The sequence below is a fragment of the Leucoraja erinacea genome, chromosome 19 (genome assembly GCF_028641065.1).
Source record: "Leucoraja erinacea ecotype New England chromosome 19, Leri_hhj_1, whole genome shotgun sequence".
Lineage (NCBI taxonomy): Eukaryota > Metazoa > Chordata > Chondrichthyes > Rajiformes > Rajidae > Leucoraja > Leucoraja erinaceus.
The window spans coordinates 34,612,011-34,631,393 of NC_073395.1; the positions used below are offsets into that span (position 1 = coordinate 34,612,011).

The following is a 19,383-nucleotide window of genomic DNA, read 5'->3' on the forward strand; positions in this document are numbered from 1 at the left end:
AGTATTTTCAAAAATACCTCTTTTTTAATAACTAGTATTTTTGTTAACAGCAAGCTTAGAAAAACTGAAGACAATGTTTAATGGAATATTGTTGCCCAGTGTCAATAGAAGTGATTGCTGGTCAATTTGCAGTGACCACCCATGGTTAAAGTTGTAGCTTGTGTTCTGAAGAGATGATGGGGTCTGCTCACTACCAGGAGCTTATATGGAATCAGGATACCACCCCCCCCCAAATTAGTTTAATCTTCCCTAATTTGAATTTGGTCCAAAAGATAACAAAGGAAGATAATGGAAGAAAACTTGGTTCACTTGGGTTGCTAGATTAAATTACTGCATTGATAATATTGAAGACTGAGCTGCATAAGAATTATCCCTCTGTTTTTTCTTATTTTTGTCTATTTGATGTTGATTGCCTTGAGATTGTAAAATGTTAATGTTAGGGTTATTCCTTTCATTTCAAATTTATTCCTTCTAAATATTAAAGTAGCTAAAACACAATATCAGTAATTTTGTTTTAAGGTCATACAGCTGCATGATCAAAAATGAACAATGTTTAAATGTTGCATGGAATTTGTAGTTGCTTACTGTAACTGGAAAGGCAACATGTGTAGTCAATAATAGAAAACTCCTTGTAACAGAGTTGTATTTTGTATATTTTTAGATTCATGGCAACCAATGATTTGATGACAGAATTGCAAAAAGATTCAATCAAATTGGATGACGACAGTGAAAGAAAAGTGGTTAAAATGATCTTGAAGTTGCTGGAAGACAAGAATGGTGAAGTACAGAACCTTGCTGTTAAATGGTAAAATAATATACTCAGTTTAAAGAAACAAGTTGCTCTAGTCAATATATTGTAAATGCTGGAATAATAAATTATTTGGTAATATTTTCCATGAAACCAATATCCCACGCCATTATGATTGGGTGTTGTCTGCTGTTAGATGAGATTATATCCTCGTCTAGAATTGCTCTCCTCAGTCCAAACACATTTCTAACATGAGCATTGTTTACTGGTTGGAGTTCTGCAGCTTTTTCTTTCTTGGTCTGCAAATTGGTATTGGGTACTATTGATGTGGTGATCACTGAAAATGATTAATTCTTGATTTTTGGCTCCACTCAATTAAGATGTTTGCATTTGGAACCAAGTTGGTGTGGCCTGAGATTGCTTTCAGTATCTGTAAATAGCAAATAATTGAGCACAGAAGAAGACATATACTTCCTGACCTATCAGTGGGTATATTATTCAGCATTATTATTCATATATGTTGTTGTAATTAATTTATTAGCCAAGTATGTAAAAACATACAAGGAATTTGATTTATCACACAGCCATACCAAAAAAAGCAACAAGACACACAACTACCTAAAAGTTAACATAAACATTCACCACAGCGGCTCCCCCACATTCCTCACTGTGATGGAAGGCAATGTCATATTTTCTTTCGTCCTTATTCTCCCGTGGACGAGGCAGTCGTACCGTCCGCAGTCGAGGCGATCGAAGCTCCCGCAGGCAGCGATCGGAGCTCCCGCGTCGGGGCGGTTGAAGGTCCTGCGGCTTGGAGCTCCTGAAGTCGGTCCCTAAACGAAGGGATCGCAAGCTCCATGATGTTAAGTCCGCAGGCTCCCGCAATTGGAGCTCCCAAAGTCGATCCCAAGAAAGAGGCCGCCAGCTCCACGATGTTAGGCTGCAACGCGGACGGGGATACGATACGTGAAAAATGGCAATTTCATTGAGGAAAGGGATTTTTTTTTAAAGTTTCCCCCACCCCCCCCCCTCCCACATCCACATAATACAAAACTAAAGATTCACTGAAACATACATTTAACAACAGACTAAAAACAACAAGAAGAAAAAAGGACGAGACAGACTGTTGGCGAGCCTGCCATCGCACCGCGTCACCTGCTGCTTGTCCCACATAATGCTGACACAGTTGCTTCCTGATAAGACTGGCTCCGAAACATCACAGAATTACAACTGGATGATTCCTCCATGATATTGGAAGTTATAACCTTTAGGATCTCTAATATTATTGAAAGGATCAAAAACTAAATAATTGACTATTATTTAACTTTCTTAATGAATTAATTTGTCTAAAATATGGACTTTTCTATATTGTGTCTGGCATTTAATGACTTATCAATTCTATCTTCCATCATTTTTGGACATTTGTGACAGTTTCCTTTATATCACATCCCATGTTATTTGCTGATTTTTATTGGATACACATTATAATTACAGAATATTTGTATCAAGCCACTAATGAATCCTAATTGCATCGTACTTCCTGAGAAATTGAAGATTGATCAACATGATACAAATTTATGTTGCATGGCAAAGTAACCATATACATTTTTTTTTGCACAGTGTATTTTAAAATCACTGGCATGAAGCATGATCTAAGTAGAGTCAGTAATGAGATACAAAATGAAGGGGAACAAGTTGATTGAGATTAATTGCTACTACAAAGAACCAGTTAGGGCTACGTAGGTTTCTTTTGCATCATTCTACAGTTCTAAATGTTGAAAGCACTGCTGTGATCAGTGTGGCAACATAACCACATGGTGTTCTCAGAGGTACAGAAGGCAACAATTATGCAAGTTGCTCGAAAGAAGTATTGTGTTAAAGTTTAGTATCATGGAATAATACAGTAAGAAGGAGGCTATTAGATCAGTATACATAATAACTTATTGTATCATAATAATAAGTGGAACAATTATGCTTCCTTATCAAGGTTGTATTTTGTGGTCTAAAGATACATCATAACCCCTAAAGTAAATAATTTAAAAGCAGAATGTATTTTGGTCCCGTTTCTGCTGGCCAGGAATTGTCACTTGTGGTTTCCCCCGTTCTCGTCCCCCATTCTAGTACATGTCTAGAGCTGGTGATGTGACCTGAGAAGCATGTAACCCTTCACAACATCCTCACCCTGCCTTGACTGACAAAACTTGGGGGTACGCTTTTGTCAGCTAAAAAACTTGGTGCTATTCAGACATTTAAAATTCTGAAAATTAGATTAAATATCACTATTTTTTGTTAATTTAAGTTTAAAAAAAAACAAAAGTGAAGTACAGCTTTATTGGGGGGAGGGGTAATTTTCCATATTCATTACCTTGATCCAATTGAAATTAATGAGGTCCCAGAACCTGCACCACACCTCACTGCATGGAATCTTAAATCTGACAGCTAATCCCAGACTTCAGCATTTCACAGCATGTGCTGGGAAGTCAGTTCGAAGTCACCGCTTAGTGCAGTTCAGAACCAGTGACAATAACTTGTGAAATCCAACCCAATATGTTTAGCCTTATAAAATAGGTTGAACCAACTTGCCTCCAGGATTTTAGCCTATACAAGTATAAACTAAGAAACTGCAGATGCTGCTTTACAAAAAAAGACAGTATTAGAGGAACTCAGCAGGTCAGGCAGTATCTCTGGAGAGCGTGGATACTTGACACATCGTGTTGGGTCCCTTCTTCAGACAAATTGTGGTGGGGGGACGTGATAAAGCTGGAATAGAGGAGGGACAAGACAAAGCCTTGCAAGTGGTAGGTAGAGTACTGAGGGGCAGATAGTTGGAAAAGGGCCATACATGAAAAGCCTAAAGATGTGAGGCAAAAGCATAGACATGATATACATTGTGAAGCCAGAGCAAGGAATATTATGAGGACTTACAAAATTCTTTAAAAAAAAAACTTACAAAATTCTTAAGGGGTTGGACAGGCTAGATGCAGGAAGATTGTTCCCGATGTTGGGGAAGTCCAGGACAAGGGGTCACAGCTTATGGATAAGGGGGAAGTCCTGTAAAACCGAGATGAGAAGAACTTTTTTCACACAGAGAGTGGTGAATCTCTGGAACTCTCTGCCACAGAGGGTAGTTGAGGCCAGTTCATTGGCTATATTTAAGAGGGAGTTAGATGTGGCCCTTGTGGCTAAGGGGATCAGGGGGTATGGAGAGAAGGCAGGTATGGGATACTGAGTTGGATGATCAGCCATGATCATATTGAATGGCGGTGCAGGCTCGAAGGGCCGAATGGCCTACTCCTGCACCTAATTTCTATGTTTCTATGTAATATAGGTGGAAGAGGAGAAATGGGTGCAAGTCCAGGTGAAGTGCAGGAAAGGGGGAGAGAAATTGGAGAATTCAATGTTCATACCGTTAGGTTAGAAAACATAGAAAATAGGTGCAGGAGTAGGCCATTCGGCCCTTCGAGCCAGCACCGTCATTCAATATCATGGCTGATCATCTAACCTGCTTTTTCCCCCATATCCCTTGATTCCGTTAGCCCTAAGAGCTAAATCTAACTCTCTTGAAAACAACCAGTGAATTGGCCTCCACTGCCACCTGTGGCAGAGAATTGCACAGATTCACAACTCTGGGTGAAAAAGTTTTTCCTCATTTCAGTCCTAAATGGCCTACGCCTTATTCATAAACTGTGACCCCTGGTTCTGGACTCCCCCAATATCGGGAACATTTTTCCTGTATCCAGCCTGTCCAATCCCTTAAGAATTTTATATGTTTCTATACGATTCCCTCTCATCCTTCTAAATTCCAGTGAATACAAGCCCAGTCGACCCATTCTTTCCTCATATGTCAATCCCACCATCCTGGGAATGAACCTGGTGAGCCTATGCTGCACTCCCTCAATAGCACGAATGTCCTATCTCAAATTAGGAGACCGAAACACCACACATACTCCAGGTGCGGACTCACCAGGGCCCTGTACAACTGCAGTAGGACCTCCTTGCTCCTAAACTCACATCCTCTTGCAATGAAGGCCAACATGCCTTTAGCTTTCTTCACTGCCTGCTCTACCTGCATGCTTACTTTCAGTGACTGATGTACAAGTACACCCAGGTCTCATTGAACCTCTCTTTTTCCTAATTTGAGATCATTCAGATAATAATCTGTCTTCTTGTTCTTGCCATCATAGTGGATAACCTCACATTTATCCACATTGTACTGCATCTGCCCACTCACGCAACCTATCCAAATTACCCCGCAGCCTCATAGCATCCTCCTCGCAGCTCACTATGCCACCCAGCTTTGTGTCATCCGCAAACCTGGATATGTTACTTTCAATTTCGTTCATTTAAATCGTTAATATATATTGTAAATAACTGGGATCCCAACCCCACTAGTCACTGCCTGCCATTCTCAAAAGGACTCATTAAATCTTACCCTTGGCTTCCTGTCTGCCGACCAGTTCTCTATCCATGTCAATGCCCTACCCCCAATGCCACGTGCTCTAATTTTGCACACTGATCTCTTGTAAGATACCCAAGTAGAATACAAGGTGCTGTTCCTCCAGTTTGCGTGTGGCCTCACTCTGGTAGTGGATGAGGCCCAGGATGCAAAGGTTAGCAAGGGAATTAGAAGGGGAGTTATAGTGTACAACAAACCAGCAGGCCTTGGTAGACTGAGAGCAAGTGTGCAGAGAAATGGTCACCAATTCTATCTTGGTCTCACCATTGTATAGGAGGCCACATTGGGAACAGAAAATACAGTAGATGACGTTAGAAGAGATGCACATGAACCTCTGTCTCACCGCGAGGGACTGCTTGGGTCCCTGGATGGAGGTGAGGGAGGGTCAAATGTAACATGTCCTGCAGTTGCAAGAGAACCTCCCTGGGGAAAGTAATAGTTTGGGTGGGAAGGGATAAGTGAACCAAAGAGATGCGCAGGGAGCGTTCTCTGCGGAAGGTGGAAATGGGTGGGGATGGCAAGATGTGATGGTGGTGGCAGAGATGTCGAAGAGACCTTCCTGGTAGGTGATGGAGGTGTAAGTGGGCTGGATGTCCATGGTGGTGGGGGAAATGAGGAGAAGATAAGGGGAGAAAAATGTGAGGGCTTTGTCCTGTCCCCGTCTTCCAGCTTTCTTCCCACCACCCCACACACATGTACACAATCAGCCAATAGAAGGGTCCTGGCCCAAACCGTCACCTAGGGTTGTAGGTGATAGTAGAATTAGGTCATTTGGCCCATAAAGCCTACTCCGCCATTCAATCATGGCTGATCTATCCCTCCCTCCTAACCCCATTCTCCTGCCATCTCCCCATAACCTCTGACACCTGTACTAATCAAGTATCTATCTATCCCTGCCTTACAATTATCCACTGACTTGTCCTCCACAGCCTTCTGTGGCGATGAATTCCACAGATTCACCACCCTCTGACAAAATAAATTTCTCATCATCTCCTTCCTAAAAGAACGTCCTTTAATTCTGAAGCTATGACCTCAAGTCCTAGACTCTCCCACTAGTGGAAACATCCACTCCACATCCACTCTATTCAAGCATTTCATTCTGTATGTTTCAATGAGGTCCCCCTCATTCTTCTAAACTCCAGCGAATACAGTGCCGCCAAATGCTCATAATAGGTTAACCTACTAATTCCTGGGATCATTCTTGTACACCTCCTCTGGACCCTCTCCAGAGCCAGCATATCCTTCCTCAGATATGGCACCCAGAGTATTGTTCACAATATTCCAAATGTGGCCTTACCAGTGCCTTATAGAGCCTCAGCGTTACATCCCTGTTTTTTGTATACAAGCCCTCTTGAAATAAATGTGAGCATTGAGTTTGCTTTCTTTACTACCTATTTGACTTGCAGATTAACTTTTTGGGAATCCCGCACCAGCACTCCCAAGTCCCTTTGCATCTCAAATTTCTGGATTCTCCCCATTTAGAAAATAGTCTATGCCTTTATTCCAACTACCAAAATGCATGACTCCACACAATGCTACACTATATTCCATCTGCCACTTCTCTGCCCACTCTCCCAACCTGTCCATGTCCTTCTGCAGAGTCCCTGCCTTCTCTACACTACCTGTCCTTCCACCTATTTTCGTGTCATCCACAAACTTAGCCACAAGCCTTCAATCCCCTCGTCCAAATCATTAATATACAACGTGAGGAGTAGCGGCCCCAGCACCGACCCCTGCAGAACTCCGCTAGTCACTGGCAGCCAACCAGAAAAAGCCCCCTTTATTGCCACTCTTTGGCTTTTGCCATCCAGCCAACCTGCTATCCATGCTAGTATCTGCCCTTTCATACCATGGGCTCTCATCTTCCTTAGCAGCCTCACGTGTGGCACCTTATGCAAGGGTTTCTGTAAATCTAAGTAAACAGCATCTACTGACTCTCTTTTGTCTGTCCTGCTATTTACTTCAAAGAATTCCAGCAAATTTGTCAAGCAAGACCTCCCCTTCACAAAGCCATGCTGATTTTCCTTATTTTGTCATGAACTTATAAGTACTCTGTAACCTCATAATTTATAATGGACTCTAAAATCTTACCAACCACCAAAGTCATGTTAAACGGCCTCTAGTTTCCACTATTCTGCTTTGCTCCTTTCATGTGCAGCGGGGTAATATTGGAAATTTACCCAATCACCTGGGACCTCTCCTGTCTCTAGTGATTCTTGAAATGTCACTGTCAATGCCGTCACAATCTCTAAAGCCACCTCTTTCAGAACCCTTGGGTGCAGTCCATATGGTCCAGGTGACTTATCCACCTTCAGTCCTTTCAGCTTCCCAGGCACATTCTCCCTGGTAATAGCCACTCCTCTAATTTCCAACCACTGACTCTCTTGAATTTCAGGCACGTTGCTGGTGTCTTCCACTGTGAAGACTGTTGCAAAAAAGTTATTCAACTCCTCTTCATTTCTTTATTTCCCATTGCCACTTCTCATGCATCATTCTCCAACTGCCCAACTTCCGCTCTTGCCTCTTTCTCACACTTTATATAACTGAAGAATCTCTTGCTATCCTCTTTTATATTATTGGCTAACCTACCTTCGTATTACATCTTTTCACCCCATATTGCCTTTTTAGCTACCTTCTGCTGTTCTTTAAAAGCTTCCCAATCCTCTGGATTTCCACTAATCTTTGCTATGTTATATGCCTTCTCTTTTAATTTTATATTGTTCTTGACTTCCCTTGTCAGCCACGGTCGCCACTTTCTCCCCCAAGAATCTTTCTTCCTCTTTGGAATGAAAATATCATGCATCTTCCAGATTATTCCCAGAAATTCCTGCCATTGCTGTTCTACCGTCACCCCTCCTCGGATCCCTTTCCAGTCAACTTTGGCCAGCTCCTCCCTCGTGCATCTGTAGTCCCCTTTGCTCTCCTACAATACCGTCTCATCCGATTTCACCTTCCCCATCTCAAATTGGAGATTAAAACTTATCATGTTGTGGTATCTACCTCCTAATGGTTCCTTTACCATGAGTTCCTTTATCAAATCCGGTTCATTGCCTAACACTGAATCCAGAATTGCCTTTTCCCTGGTAAGCTCCACTACAAGCTGCTCTAAGAATCCAACTCGGATGCACTCTACAAATTCCCTTTCTTGGGGTCCAGTCCTAACTTGATTTTCCCAGTCTACCTGCATATTGAAATATCCCATGACCACTAGCATTGTTTTATTTAAATGCCAATTTTATCTCATGATGTAACTTGAACCCTATATTCTGACTACTGTTTGGGGGCCTGTAAATAACTCCCATCAGAGTCTTTTTACATGTATAATTTCTCAGCTCCATCCACAATAACTCTACAAACGGGGAATTACAGACCAGTTAGCCTGACTTCGGTGGTGGGAAAGATGCTGGAGTCGATTATTAAAGAGGTAATAATGGGGCATTTGGATAGCAGTAAAAGGGTTAGTCCAAGTCAACATGGATTTATGAAAGGGCAATCATGCTTGACTCATCTTCAGGAATTTTTTGAGGATGTTACAAGTAAAATGGACGAAGGGGTGCCAGTGGATGTAGCCTTTGATAAAGTCCCGCGCGGGAGACTGGTGACTAAGATTAGAGCACATGGTATTGGGGGTAGGGTGTTGACATGGATAGAAAATTGGTTGGCAGACAAGAGTAGGAGTGAACGGGTCCTTTTCAGAATGGCAGGCAGTGGCGAGTGGAGTGCCACGAGGCTCGGTGTTGGGGCCACAACTGTTTACCATATATATTAATGATTTGGAAGAGGGGATTAGGAGCAACACTAGCAAGTTTGCGGATGACACAAAGCTGGGTGGCAGTGTGAACTGTGAAGAGGATGTTAGGAGGTTGCAGTGTGACCTGGACAGGTTGAGTGAGTGGGCAGATGCGTGGCAGATGCAGTATAATATAAATAAATGTGAGGTTATCCACTTTGGCGGCAAAAACAAGGGGGCAGATTATTATCTCAATGGGGTTAGGTTAGGTAAAGGGGGAGGTGCAGCGAGACCTGGGCGTCCTTGTACACCGGGCACTGAAAGTTGGTTTACAGGTACAGCAGGCAGTGAAGAAAGCTAATGGAATGTTGGCCTTCATAACAAGAGGATTTCAGTATAGGAGTAAAGAGGTTCTTCTGCAATTGTATAGGGCTCTGGTGAGACCACATCTGGAGTATTGTGCACAGTTTTGGTCTCCTAATTTGAGGAAGGACATCCTTGTGATTGAGGCAGTGCAGCGTAGGTTCACGAGATTGATCCCTGGGATGGCGGGACTGTCATATGAGGAAAGATTGAAAAGACCAGGCTTGTATTCACTGGAGTTTAGAAGGATGAGGGGGCATCTTATAGAAACATATAACATTTTAAAAGGACTGGACAAGCTAGATGCAGAAAAAATGTTCCCAATGTTGGGCGAGTCCAGAACCAGTGGCCACAGTCTTCGAATAAAGGGGAGGTCATTTAAGACCGAGGTGAGAAAAAACGTTTTCACCCAGAGAGTTGTCGATTTATAGAATTCCCTGCCACAGAGGGCAGTGGAGGCCAAATCACTGGATGGATTTAAGAGAGAGTTAGAGCTCTAGGGGCTAGTGGATTCAAGGGATATGGGGAGAAGGCAGGCACGGGTTATTGATAGCGAACGATCAGCCATGATCACAATGAATGGCGATGCTGGCTCGAAGGGCCGAATGGCCTCCTGCACCTATTTTCTATGTTTCTATCTGATCCTATGTCTCCCCTTGCTATGGACTCAATTTCATTCCTAACCAACAGAGCTACCTCACCCCCTCTGCCCACCTCCTGTCTTTCCGATGGGACCTATAACCCTGAATATCCAACTGTCAGCTCTGAACCTCTTGCAGCCATGTCTCTGTAATGCCTACAACATCATACCTGCTAATTTCCAAATGTGCTAGAAGGCCGTCCACTTTGTTACTTGTGCTATGTGCATTCAAATATAATACCTTAAATTCAGTGTTGACCACCCCTCATCTCACAACCATCCCGATTTTACCCGACCTTACTCTCTTCCCCCTTTTTAAACTTTCTGTCCTGTTATTTCTGAATGGCATCAAGGTCTGGAAAGTGCTCACATGAAAAGCCCTCAATAACATGGGGAAAATCTGGACGTCTCGGATTAAGGGTCTCAAACTGAGATTCTTCCTTGCCACTGTAGAGACCATATTATTATACGGGTGTGAGGCATGGTCTCTCACTCGAGAACTGTCTAAGTCTCTTGATGGTACCTACACCCGAATGCCCAGAAAGGTTCAAAATGTCATTTGGAGGGACCACATCACCAACGTCCGAGAAAATCAGGTAGAGAAGGATGAGACTCACTGGTCACTGCCACCGCCACCCAGTAATGCCAGCAAACAAGGTTGTGCATTGGGAACCCACCCATGGAAGACGTGACCTGGCATGGCCAATCAAGCCGATGCTGGAGATGTTTATGGAAGACGCTTGTGTAGAGACAAAAGAGGAGCTTGCCAGTTGCATGGAGGACAGAGATGTGTGGTGCGTCCATCACCGTGCCCGTCGGAAATCAGTATCATTGCATCGCTAATGTTTTCAACGAGAACTGTATTTCTTGAGACTTCCGTGACCTTTCCTGCACTCTCTTTCTCGTTAACTCTACGCATATGCTTCCACGTTGTTGACCTCACCCCCCCACTATTTAGTTTAAACCCACCCGTGTAGCACTAGCAAACCTGCCTGCCAGAATTTTGGTCCCCCTCCAGTTGGTCCCCCTCCAGTTAAGGTGCAACCTGTCTCTTATGTACAGATCACCCCTGCCCAAGAAGAGATCCCAATGGTTGAGGAAACTAAATCCCGGCATCCTGCACCTACTACTCAGCCACACATTCAGCTCCCCTATCTCTCTGTTCTTACTCTGTTCCTACATATCCATGTTCTCCAGAGATGCTTCCTGACCTGCTAAGATATTCCAGCGCTTTGTGATTTTTTTTGTATATTGAATTGTTATCTTTTCGTGATCTGTAATCTTAAGTCATAGTTTTTAACTCAGCTGGCTATTTTATATATTAAACAGCAGTGGAGTTTTCATGACCATTTGCTCCAAATAATCATTTTAACTCTTGCAATTATTGGCAGAAAATGTGAGAATGTTGATTTATTATTCAATGATTTACTGCCACCCATGTTTTGACAAAATGCATTGTCCTCGATGCAAGAGTAATTTATTTTTTCTTCCACAAAATAGTTATCATTGAGGTTAAATAGTAGCAGTACACAAGCTTCTTTATAAGAAAAGCATTTAAAAAATAAGTTGTGGAAAGAGTAGCAAAACAAAATGTTGGAAACATGCATTACGTGAGGCAGCATCTGTAAACCTGCACTCCCTTTGTCGTAAAGAGAAAACAAGTTTCTATTTTGTTTTGAAACAATTTAAATCTAACTCATTTTCTCAGTTCTATTGAAGGGTATTCGAATCTGCTGTGTTTTCAGCATTTTCTATTTTAATTTCAGATTTCCCGCATCAATATTTTTTAATATTCATTTAATGTAGAAAGAGGTTTTTTGAAGAGGAGATGTTGCATTTAATACGTGTGATTAAATCTGGAGTAACACATAAGATTGATGTGTCGAATCTTAATTTTGAGTGTGTTCTAGTTTATTCTGTTTAAGTGCAATTAAATATTTGTTCTTTAGCCTTGGTCCTTTGGTCAGCAAAGTAAAGGAATATCAGGTGGAGACAATTGTGGATACCTTGTGTACCAATATGCTGTCAGACAAAGAACAGCTCCGAGATATTTCCAGTATTGGACTGAAAACGGTGATTGGAGAACTGCCGCCAGCTTCTAGTGGTACGTTTATGTTCAAATAATCAGCTCCTCATGAAAGATTCTTTTGTGTTTACCATCCTGCCCTGCAATGAACATTGCTATATTTTAGCTTGAATTGTAATAGCATTTATATAAGCAATCACCCACAATCTGCGTAAGCTTTCCGAAATAATTAGGCTGTGGGCCGAGGAGCTTTATTCTGCAGGTTCGTGACCCAAGTCACCAAACTACATGAAGATTTCACATATTGTGTATAAAAATCTATATAAATCACCCATGAAACTCGATATGAAAAAGACTTGCACATTTTTATTAAATTAAGAGAAAAAATGGAAAAATATCGTGAATTTTTTAGTCCAATCAAAGCACATTTAACATTGAGTTGTCTGCCAGTTGGCCAATCACGCGCTTTGTTTCAGGCTAGCACACAAAATGGCTGAGGGGGCTTCACAGATGCCTGTTTTACTGGAGATTCCGATGTGTTGTTCTGTGGAATAAATGTCGTGGAAACTTGCAGCAGGTTAATTGTATTTAGTGGGAAAAGCATTAAAAAGGCTGAAGAAAGTGGCGAAGTGGATTAAAGTGCAAGAAAGCCTTCAAAGTCCCTGCTGATGTGCTGGAACACAAAGAAGGCCCCCATGAATCAACTAACTGAAAGGTAAGACTAAAGTCTGAATTTATGAAAATCTATCTGTATGGACTTTAATTAATTTAATTGCACCATTTATAATGTGAATAAATTCATTCATTCCTTATTCATTCATTCACTCACTCACTTTCAATCATTCATTCACTTCATTCATACATACATTTAATCATACATTCATTCATTCATTCAATCATTCATTCATTCATGAAATTGAGGGCCTAAACTATAACACAGTCAATTAAACATTGTCACTAATGCCAGCCTGTTGTAGAGTAATAAGTCTTTAACAACTAATCTCGGAGCTGCCTGCGAAAACTTACCGGGAAAAAGTGCTCCGACCGCGGGACCTAGGTACTCGCGGTAAAGAGCGATCGATATCCCTCCATTGTTCTCCTGTTCTCGGGGTCTGTAAACGACCGCTACAGACGGCACTATGTACAGCCCCCCCCCCTCCCCCGCGGAGATGATCCGCGGCTCCGCGTTCGCGAATAAGCTGCTTATTAATTGAGACCGCGGCTTCACTTTACCGCGGCGAGTACCTATGTCTCGCGATCGGAGCACTTTTTCCCGGTAAGTTTTCGCAGGCAGCTCCGAGATTATTTGTTAAAGACTTATTACTCTACTACAAGCTGGCATTAGTGACAATGTTTAATTGACTATGTTATAGTTTAGGCCCTCAATTTCATGAATGAACGAATGAATGAATGAATGAATGAATGAATGTGTGAATGAATGAATGCATGAATAAGGAATGAATAATGTATGAATGAATTTATTCACATTATAAAATGGTGCAATTAAATTAATTAAAGTCCATACAGATAGATTTTCATAAATTCAGACTTTAGTCTTACCTTTCAGTTAGTTGATTCATGGGGGCCTTTGTGTTCCAGCACATCAGCAGGGACTTTGAAGGCTTTCTTGCACTTTAATCCACTTCGCAGCACTTTCTTCAGACTTTTTAATGCTTTTCCCACTAAATACAATTAACCTGCTGCAAGTTTCTACGGCATTTATCCCACAGAACAACACATCGGAATCTCCAGTAAAACAGGCATCTGTGAAGCCCCCTCAGCCATTTTGTGTGCTAGCCTGAAACAAAGCGCGTGATTGGCCAACTGGCAGCCAACTCAATGTTAAATGTGCTTTGATTGGACTAAAAAATTCCCCGCCATTTTTTCGGTTTTTCTTTAATTTAATAAAAATGTGGACGTCTTCTTCATATCGAGTTTCAGGGGTGATTTATATAGAAATTTTTACACAATATGTGAAAATTTCATGGAGTTTGGTGACTTGGGTCACAAAATCCTATGTCTAGACACATTTCTGATGCTCGGCCCACAGCCTAAATATACCTTTAATCATAAATTCGGTAGTAAAAATATTAACTTTAGTTGTTAATCTTATTTTTGGTTTTAGTGACTCAAATTTCACTGTACCTTAATTGGATAAGTGACAATAAATGCATACTTGAACTTGAGATACAACGTGGAGACGGGCCCTTCTGCCCACTGCGTCCGTGCTGACCAGCAATCCCTGCACATTAACACTATGCTACATACACTAGAGACAATTTACATTTATACCAAGCCAATTAACCTACAAACCTGTACATCTTTGGAGTGTGGGAGGAAACTGAAGATCTCTGAGAAAACCCATGGGGCCATGGGGAGAAAGCACAAACTCTGTACGGACAGCACCCGTAGTCCAGATCGAGCCTGGGTCTCTGGTGCTGTAAGGCAGCAACTCTACCTCTCTGCCACCCTTATATCTTGGTAATATATAAACATGGATTATAGAAATATTACAATTTCTAGATAATTTAGTTATATTCACAATTTACTATAGCTAGCTGATTATAAATTATTTTGAACTCTTGATCTACATTGACGGGGTATAGGATTAGACCCTTTAGATTTCAAGGAATGAAAAATATTAATAAGCCAATTGAAGATAGCAAAATCTAGTTGCTTCTGGTTGTTGGTGTTCTCGAGACAAATATGACTTTTCTAGTCTTACAAACTAGAGGGTTTGAGAATTGGGACCATAATATAAAAGTTATAGCCAGGTTTTTGAGGGAAATGAGGAAGCACTAATAAGTGTAAAGCATGGAAGACATTTGCAGCTGTTCATTGATTGTCAATGGAGACTTAGTCAGTATTAATTTGAGTGATGGAATTTTATTAAGCCAAGTTTGTAATGCTGGGATGAATTTATGTATCTCATTAATGCATCTGTATTTCATTGATCTATTAATAGATATAATTTTCATAATCTTACTTTCAGAAGAGCATGGATAAAATCTTTAAGATACGTGTTTTGTTATTCATTTCCTTGAAGCTGTTCTGTCACTGATCTGTGTTGCACCTGATCTGAATCTCAACTCCATTTACTTACAAAGCAATTTGTGCACTATTCTAATAAAATTGACATGTTCACAGACTTTATATGAATTAAGTTGCATGTTTCCACTTCCATTTGAGTGAAAGGATGATTTCTGATCCACTCTCTTCAACTCATCAGTACCTTTCAATTGCTTTGGCTTTACTATGGACATCCATCCCTTTACACCTCCAGCCCCCACCAGGAAGGTGTCAAGGTCCTCCGGTTCTTCCTTGATCAGACACCCAATCAATTTCCCTCTGCTAACATTCTCCTCCGCCTGGCGGATTCAACACTTCATTCTCTGCCAGCTGCATTGTCACATCTTCCCATTTCCACCCGTTTCCGTCTTCCACAGAAACTGCTCCCTGTATCTGTCTTTAGTTCACTTATCCCTTCCCATTCAAATTACCACGTTTCCCCAGGTTTCCTTTGCGATCACTGGATATGTAACACGTCCCTATACCTCCTTCCTCACCTCCATCCAGGGACCCCAGCAGTCCTTCTGGGTGAGATAACGGTTCGTGTACACCTTGTTTAACCTCATTTACTCCATTTGGTCTTCCAGATGTGGCCTCCAATGCATTGGTGAGACTAAGCATCATCTTGGTGAAAATATCACGGAACAATTGTGCTGGGTCTGCCAGGGCCTGCTTGTTCTATCGATTACTAAACATTTCAACTCCCCTTTCTGTTCCCATACCAACCTTTCTAACCTGGCTGCTTCCACTGACAGAGTGTGGCCACACACAAACAGAGGGAATAGCACCTTGTATTCTAGTTGGGTAGCTTACAACCTAATGGTATGAATGTGGAATTCTCCAATTTTAGGTGATTTTCCAAACAATCCCACTTCCCCCCACCTTCCAGTGTCTCACCTGGACTTGCACCCATTTTTCTCCTTCCACCTATATTCCTTCCTCTGGTTGCACAATCTGCACCTTGGCTATGCTTGACTCACACCCTTTGTCTGACGTTTATCCAATCATCCGTCTATTAAAACTCCCCCACCCCCCATCTGTGTCCACCTATTACTCACTGGACTTTGTCCTGATCCTCCTCTATTTCACCATTCTCATCCCCACCACAATCAGTCTGAGGAAGCGTTCCGACCTTAACCGCACCCTATCCATGTTGTCCAGAGATGCTGTCTGACCTGTTGAGTTAGTCCAGCACATCTTCTTTTTTGTAAACCAGCATCTGCAGTACCTTGCATCTCTACTCCAAACTATCCCAGTTCAAGTTTTATGATTATTCTGTTATTTTGATTGTTACATTTTGATTAACCATAGGTGTTGAAGGACATGATGGAATACAAATGTGTTTCTGCAACATGCCTCATGATCTTACTATATTATGTGAATAATTCAGAGAATTAGTTTAAAAAAAAATAGATTAGTTGTCAGTGAGAGATGATCGTGCAAACACATCACAAAATGACAGAAAAACGGAAGAAACAAGAAGTACAGTGAATGATAACGTGAAAAAGAATAATTAAGGTGATGAGTGGAGGCAACTATGTACTTTTTATGTTTAAATCCAGCAATTAACAATTCTCTGTCACTTGATGTTATTGCAAAAAAATTAGTTTGCTGAACAGTTCTAAACATTTCCAACACGAGGTCTATCTTTTCAACTTGCCTTTTTTATCTGTTTATACTCTTCTTACTCTTTGCGCTTTAATAGTTTTGTTGTTATTTTGTTTTAAAGAATTATATGTTTGACCAATGAACCTGGCTATTTAGCCATGTCTCTGGAGTTGTCGGTTATGTGAAATTAGCCCTTGGTTAGGAAGACAAATTTCAAGTACGCTTTTACAAATTGTGGTCAAAGTGGTGGTGTTATGTGACTGGAACAAATCCCTATATTACATAGAACACTGGCACTCAGCAAAGTTCGTCTGTATTGCTTATGTGAAGCGTTTTGGGAATGTGCATTTATTTTCCAGGATCTGCTTTGGCAGCTAATGTCTGTAAAAAAATCACAGGACGTCTCACTAATGCCATTGCAAAACAGGAAGATGTTTCTGTTCAGTTGGAAGCACTGGATATCATGGCAGATATGCTTAGCAGGTAATTTTGGCATTAAATTATGTGAATCCTTACTTCAAACAACTCTGGTAATAAGCAAAAAAATAAACTGTATGCATTCTACTAATAAGGCATTGTAACTCTATCTGTGTTCATAAACTGTACTCGAGAGTGTTGTCCAAACAGCAAATGCTTTACAGCTGTGAAATGTCATGCCATACATCAATCCAGTTTATGTATAAAGATGTACAATGTTACATCGGGGTAGAAATGAAAATGTCACAATGGAAATCAATTGTAAGAAGGCACTGCAAGCAATCCTGCTTTAAAGGCCAAAAATTAAGAATGCTGCAGAATGGTAGCCATTTTGAAGTAAAGATCGGTGAATTTAAATAGATTGGCTTATGGTGACACTGGTTTGCTATCCAGAATCACTATCCACAATTAACAGGCTTAACACAAAGAATCAAACTTGTTTTCCTTGCACACCTTGGTTATGAGGGGAAGAAAGGTCTCAGCAGTAAACATGCATTGGGTGTAATTGTGAAGCTCTGTCTCTGTAACCCTTTGACAGTCTTTGAACTAAAGACAAAATAGACAATGGACATCTGTCTGGTGTTAAAGCCAATCAATTGTTTTGCTTTTTTTTTAAATGCCTGGCAGGCAGGGACGTTTTAAAAACTATTTGAAATGGTATTCAAATAAAACATTTAAAGTGTTTAAAAAAAACTTGGCTTATCCAAGCTGATATTTCCTTTGATCTAAATTATCTCTAATTGTACAGTCAGATTCCTGTTGTAACACTGTGGACTCCTGCAAGTTTGTACTATGCTGTTGGGCGCCAGGTGGAATGTAAATGATGGATAGGTGACATCTGTTACTTAATAAGTCACAGGCCTGCACTAGGTCAACTCAAGTCCATGACTTTTAGTGGGAACAGCTGAATACCGACAATGTAGTCTGGATCTATTGCCCCTAACCAGCAACTTTGTGACCCATGGAGTCTGTATTACAAACAAAATCAATGACATGACAGCAGTGATGACTAATATGATTTAATCTACAAAATAATGGCAGGGTAGCTACAAATCAGCTGACTTAAGGAATGTGTTTTTGGATTTCACTCAATATTTTTAATTTTACTTACAACAGAAAGTTAGTTCATACAATTCTGTTTAACATAGCACTGGTTTTATGCTTATCAAGTACTTGGTATCAACAAATATTCCTTACAGCAAAATAAAGCGCTAGAAGCACTCAGCGAATCAGGTAGCATCTGTGAAAGTGTTCTATTTCACGATGAAAACCCTTCGTCAGAACCTAGTTCCAATTCTAATGAAGGGTCGTTGAACTGCAAGAGTGGAACTGTATCAGTTTCCATTGATGTTTGCAGCATTTTCTGTTATTGCTTCTGATTTCCAGCATCTGCAGGTTTATTTTATTTTTAAATATTCCTTATCCCTAGTGTGTAAGCTTAAATCTTGTGGACACAAAATGCTGGAGTAACTCAGCGGAACAGGCAGCATCTCTGGAAAGAAGGAATAGGTGACATTTCGGGTCGAGACCCTTCTTCAGACTGAAGAAGTCCCGCTGAGTTACTCCAACATTTTGTGTCTATCTTCGATTTAAACCAACATCTGCAGTTCTTTCCTACACAGCTTAAATCTTGCGTTGGATGTGCATCATATTCCATCATACCAAAATAGGTATTTGAAAGCTTATGTTAGGCCATGTTTGATAGGATGTAATAAAAAAAAATCAAAAAAAATCTCAGTATGTTGAATTAGAGTCATACAGCACAGAAACAGGGTCTTCGGCCCAAATTGCATATACCAAGAAAGATGCCTCATCTATACTAGTCACACCTGTCCATGTTTGGCATATATCCCTTTAAATCATCCCTATCCATAACTGCAGATAGGTGTGAGGTGTTGCAATTTGGGAAGTCAAACCTGGGCAAGGCCTACACAGAATTAATCCACTAAATTAAAATGCCCCCTCTGGAACATATTTTTGTATAGTCTGATAACCTGCAAGACTTGAAGTAACGTAACTGTGGAAGATATTTGTTGACCTCAAGTAAACTGAACTGAAAATATCAAGTTTCAGATCAAAGATATCCAACTAAAACATTTAAAGAAAAAAGATAGAAGCGGTAATTTAATTAGTCTTCTTTAATTAAAAGATTAAATACCTAACCTGGTACGGGACAAATTTCCCTTTGTAACTGGACAAGAAATATTAATGCTCAGTTTAACTTGATTTTATAAAAATCATTAAAATATATATATTATAAACTGAT

General features: G+C 40.8%; 1 protein-coding gene across 2 annotated transcripts in view; it reads left to right on the top strand.

The window, feature by feature from the left end:
• Positions 1-19,383, top strand: part of cand1 (cullin-associated and neddylation-dissociated 1) — a 50,074-nt gene that overhangs the window by 4,384 nt on the left and 26,307 nt on the right. For both annotated transcript variants that reach the window (XM_055650813.1, XM_055650814.1), the window contains exons 2-4: positions 662-805; positions 11,887-12,041; positions 17,000-17,123. In XM_055650813.1, the coding sequence (XP_055506788.1) occupies positions 662-805; positions 11,887-12,041; positions 17,000-17,123 (423 nt within the window). The remainder of the gene's footprint in view (positions 1-661; positions 806-11,886; positions 12,042-16,999; positions 17,124-19,383) is intronic.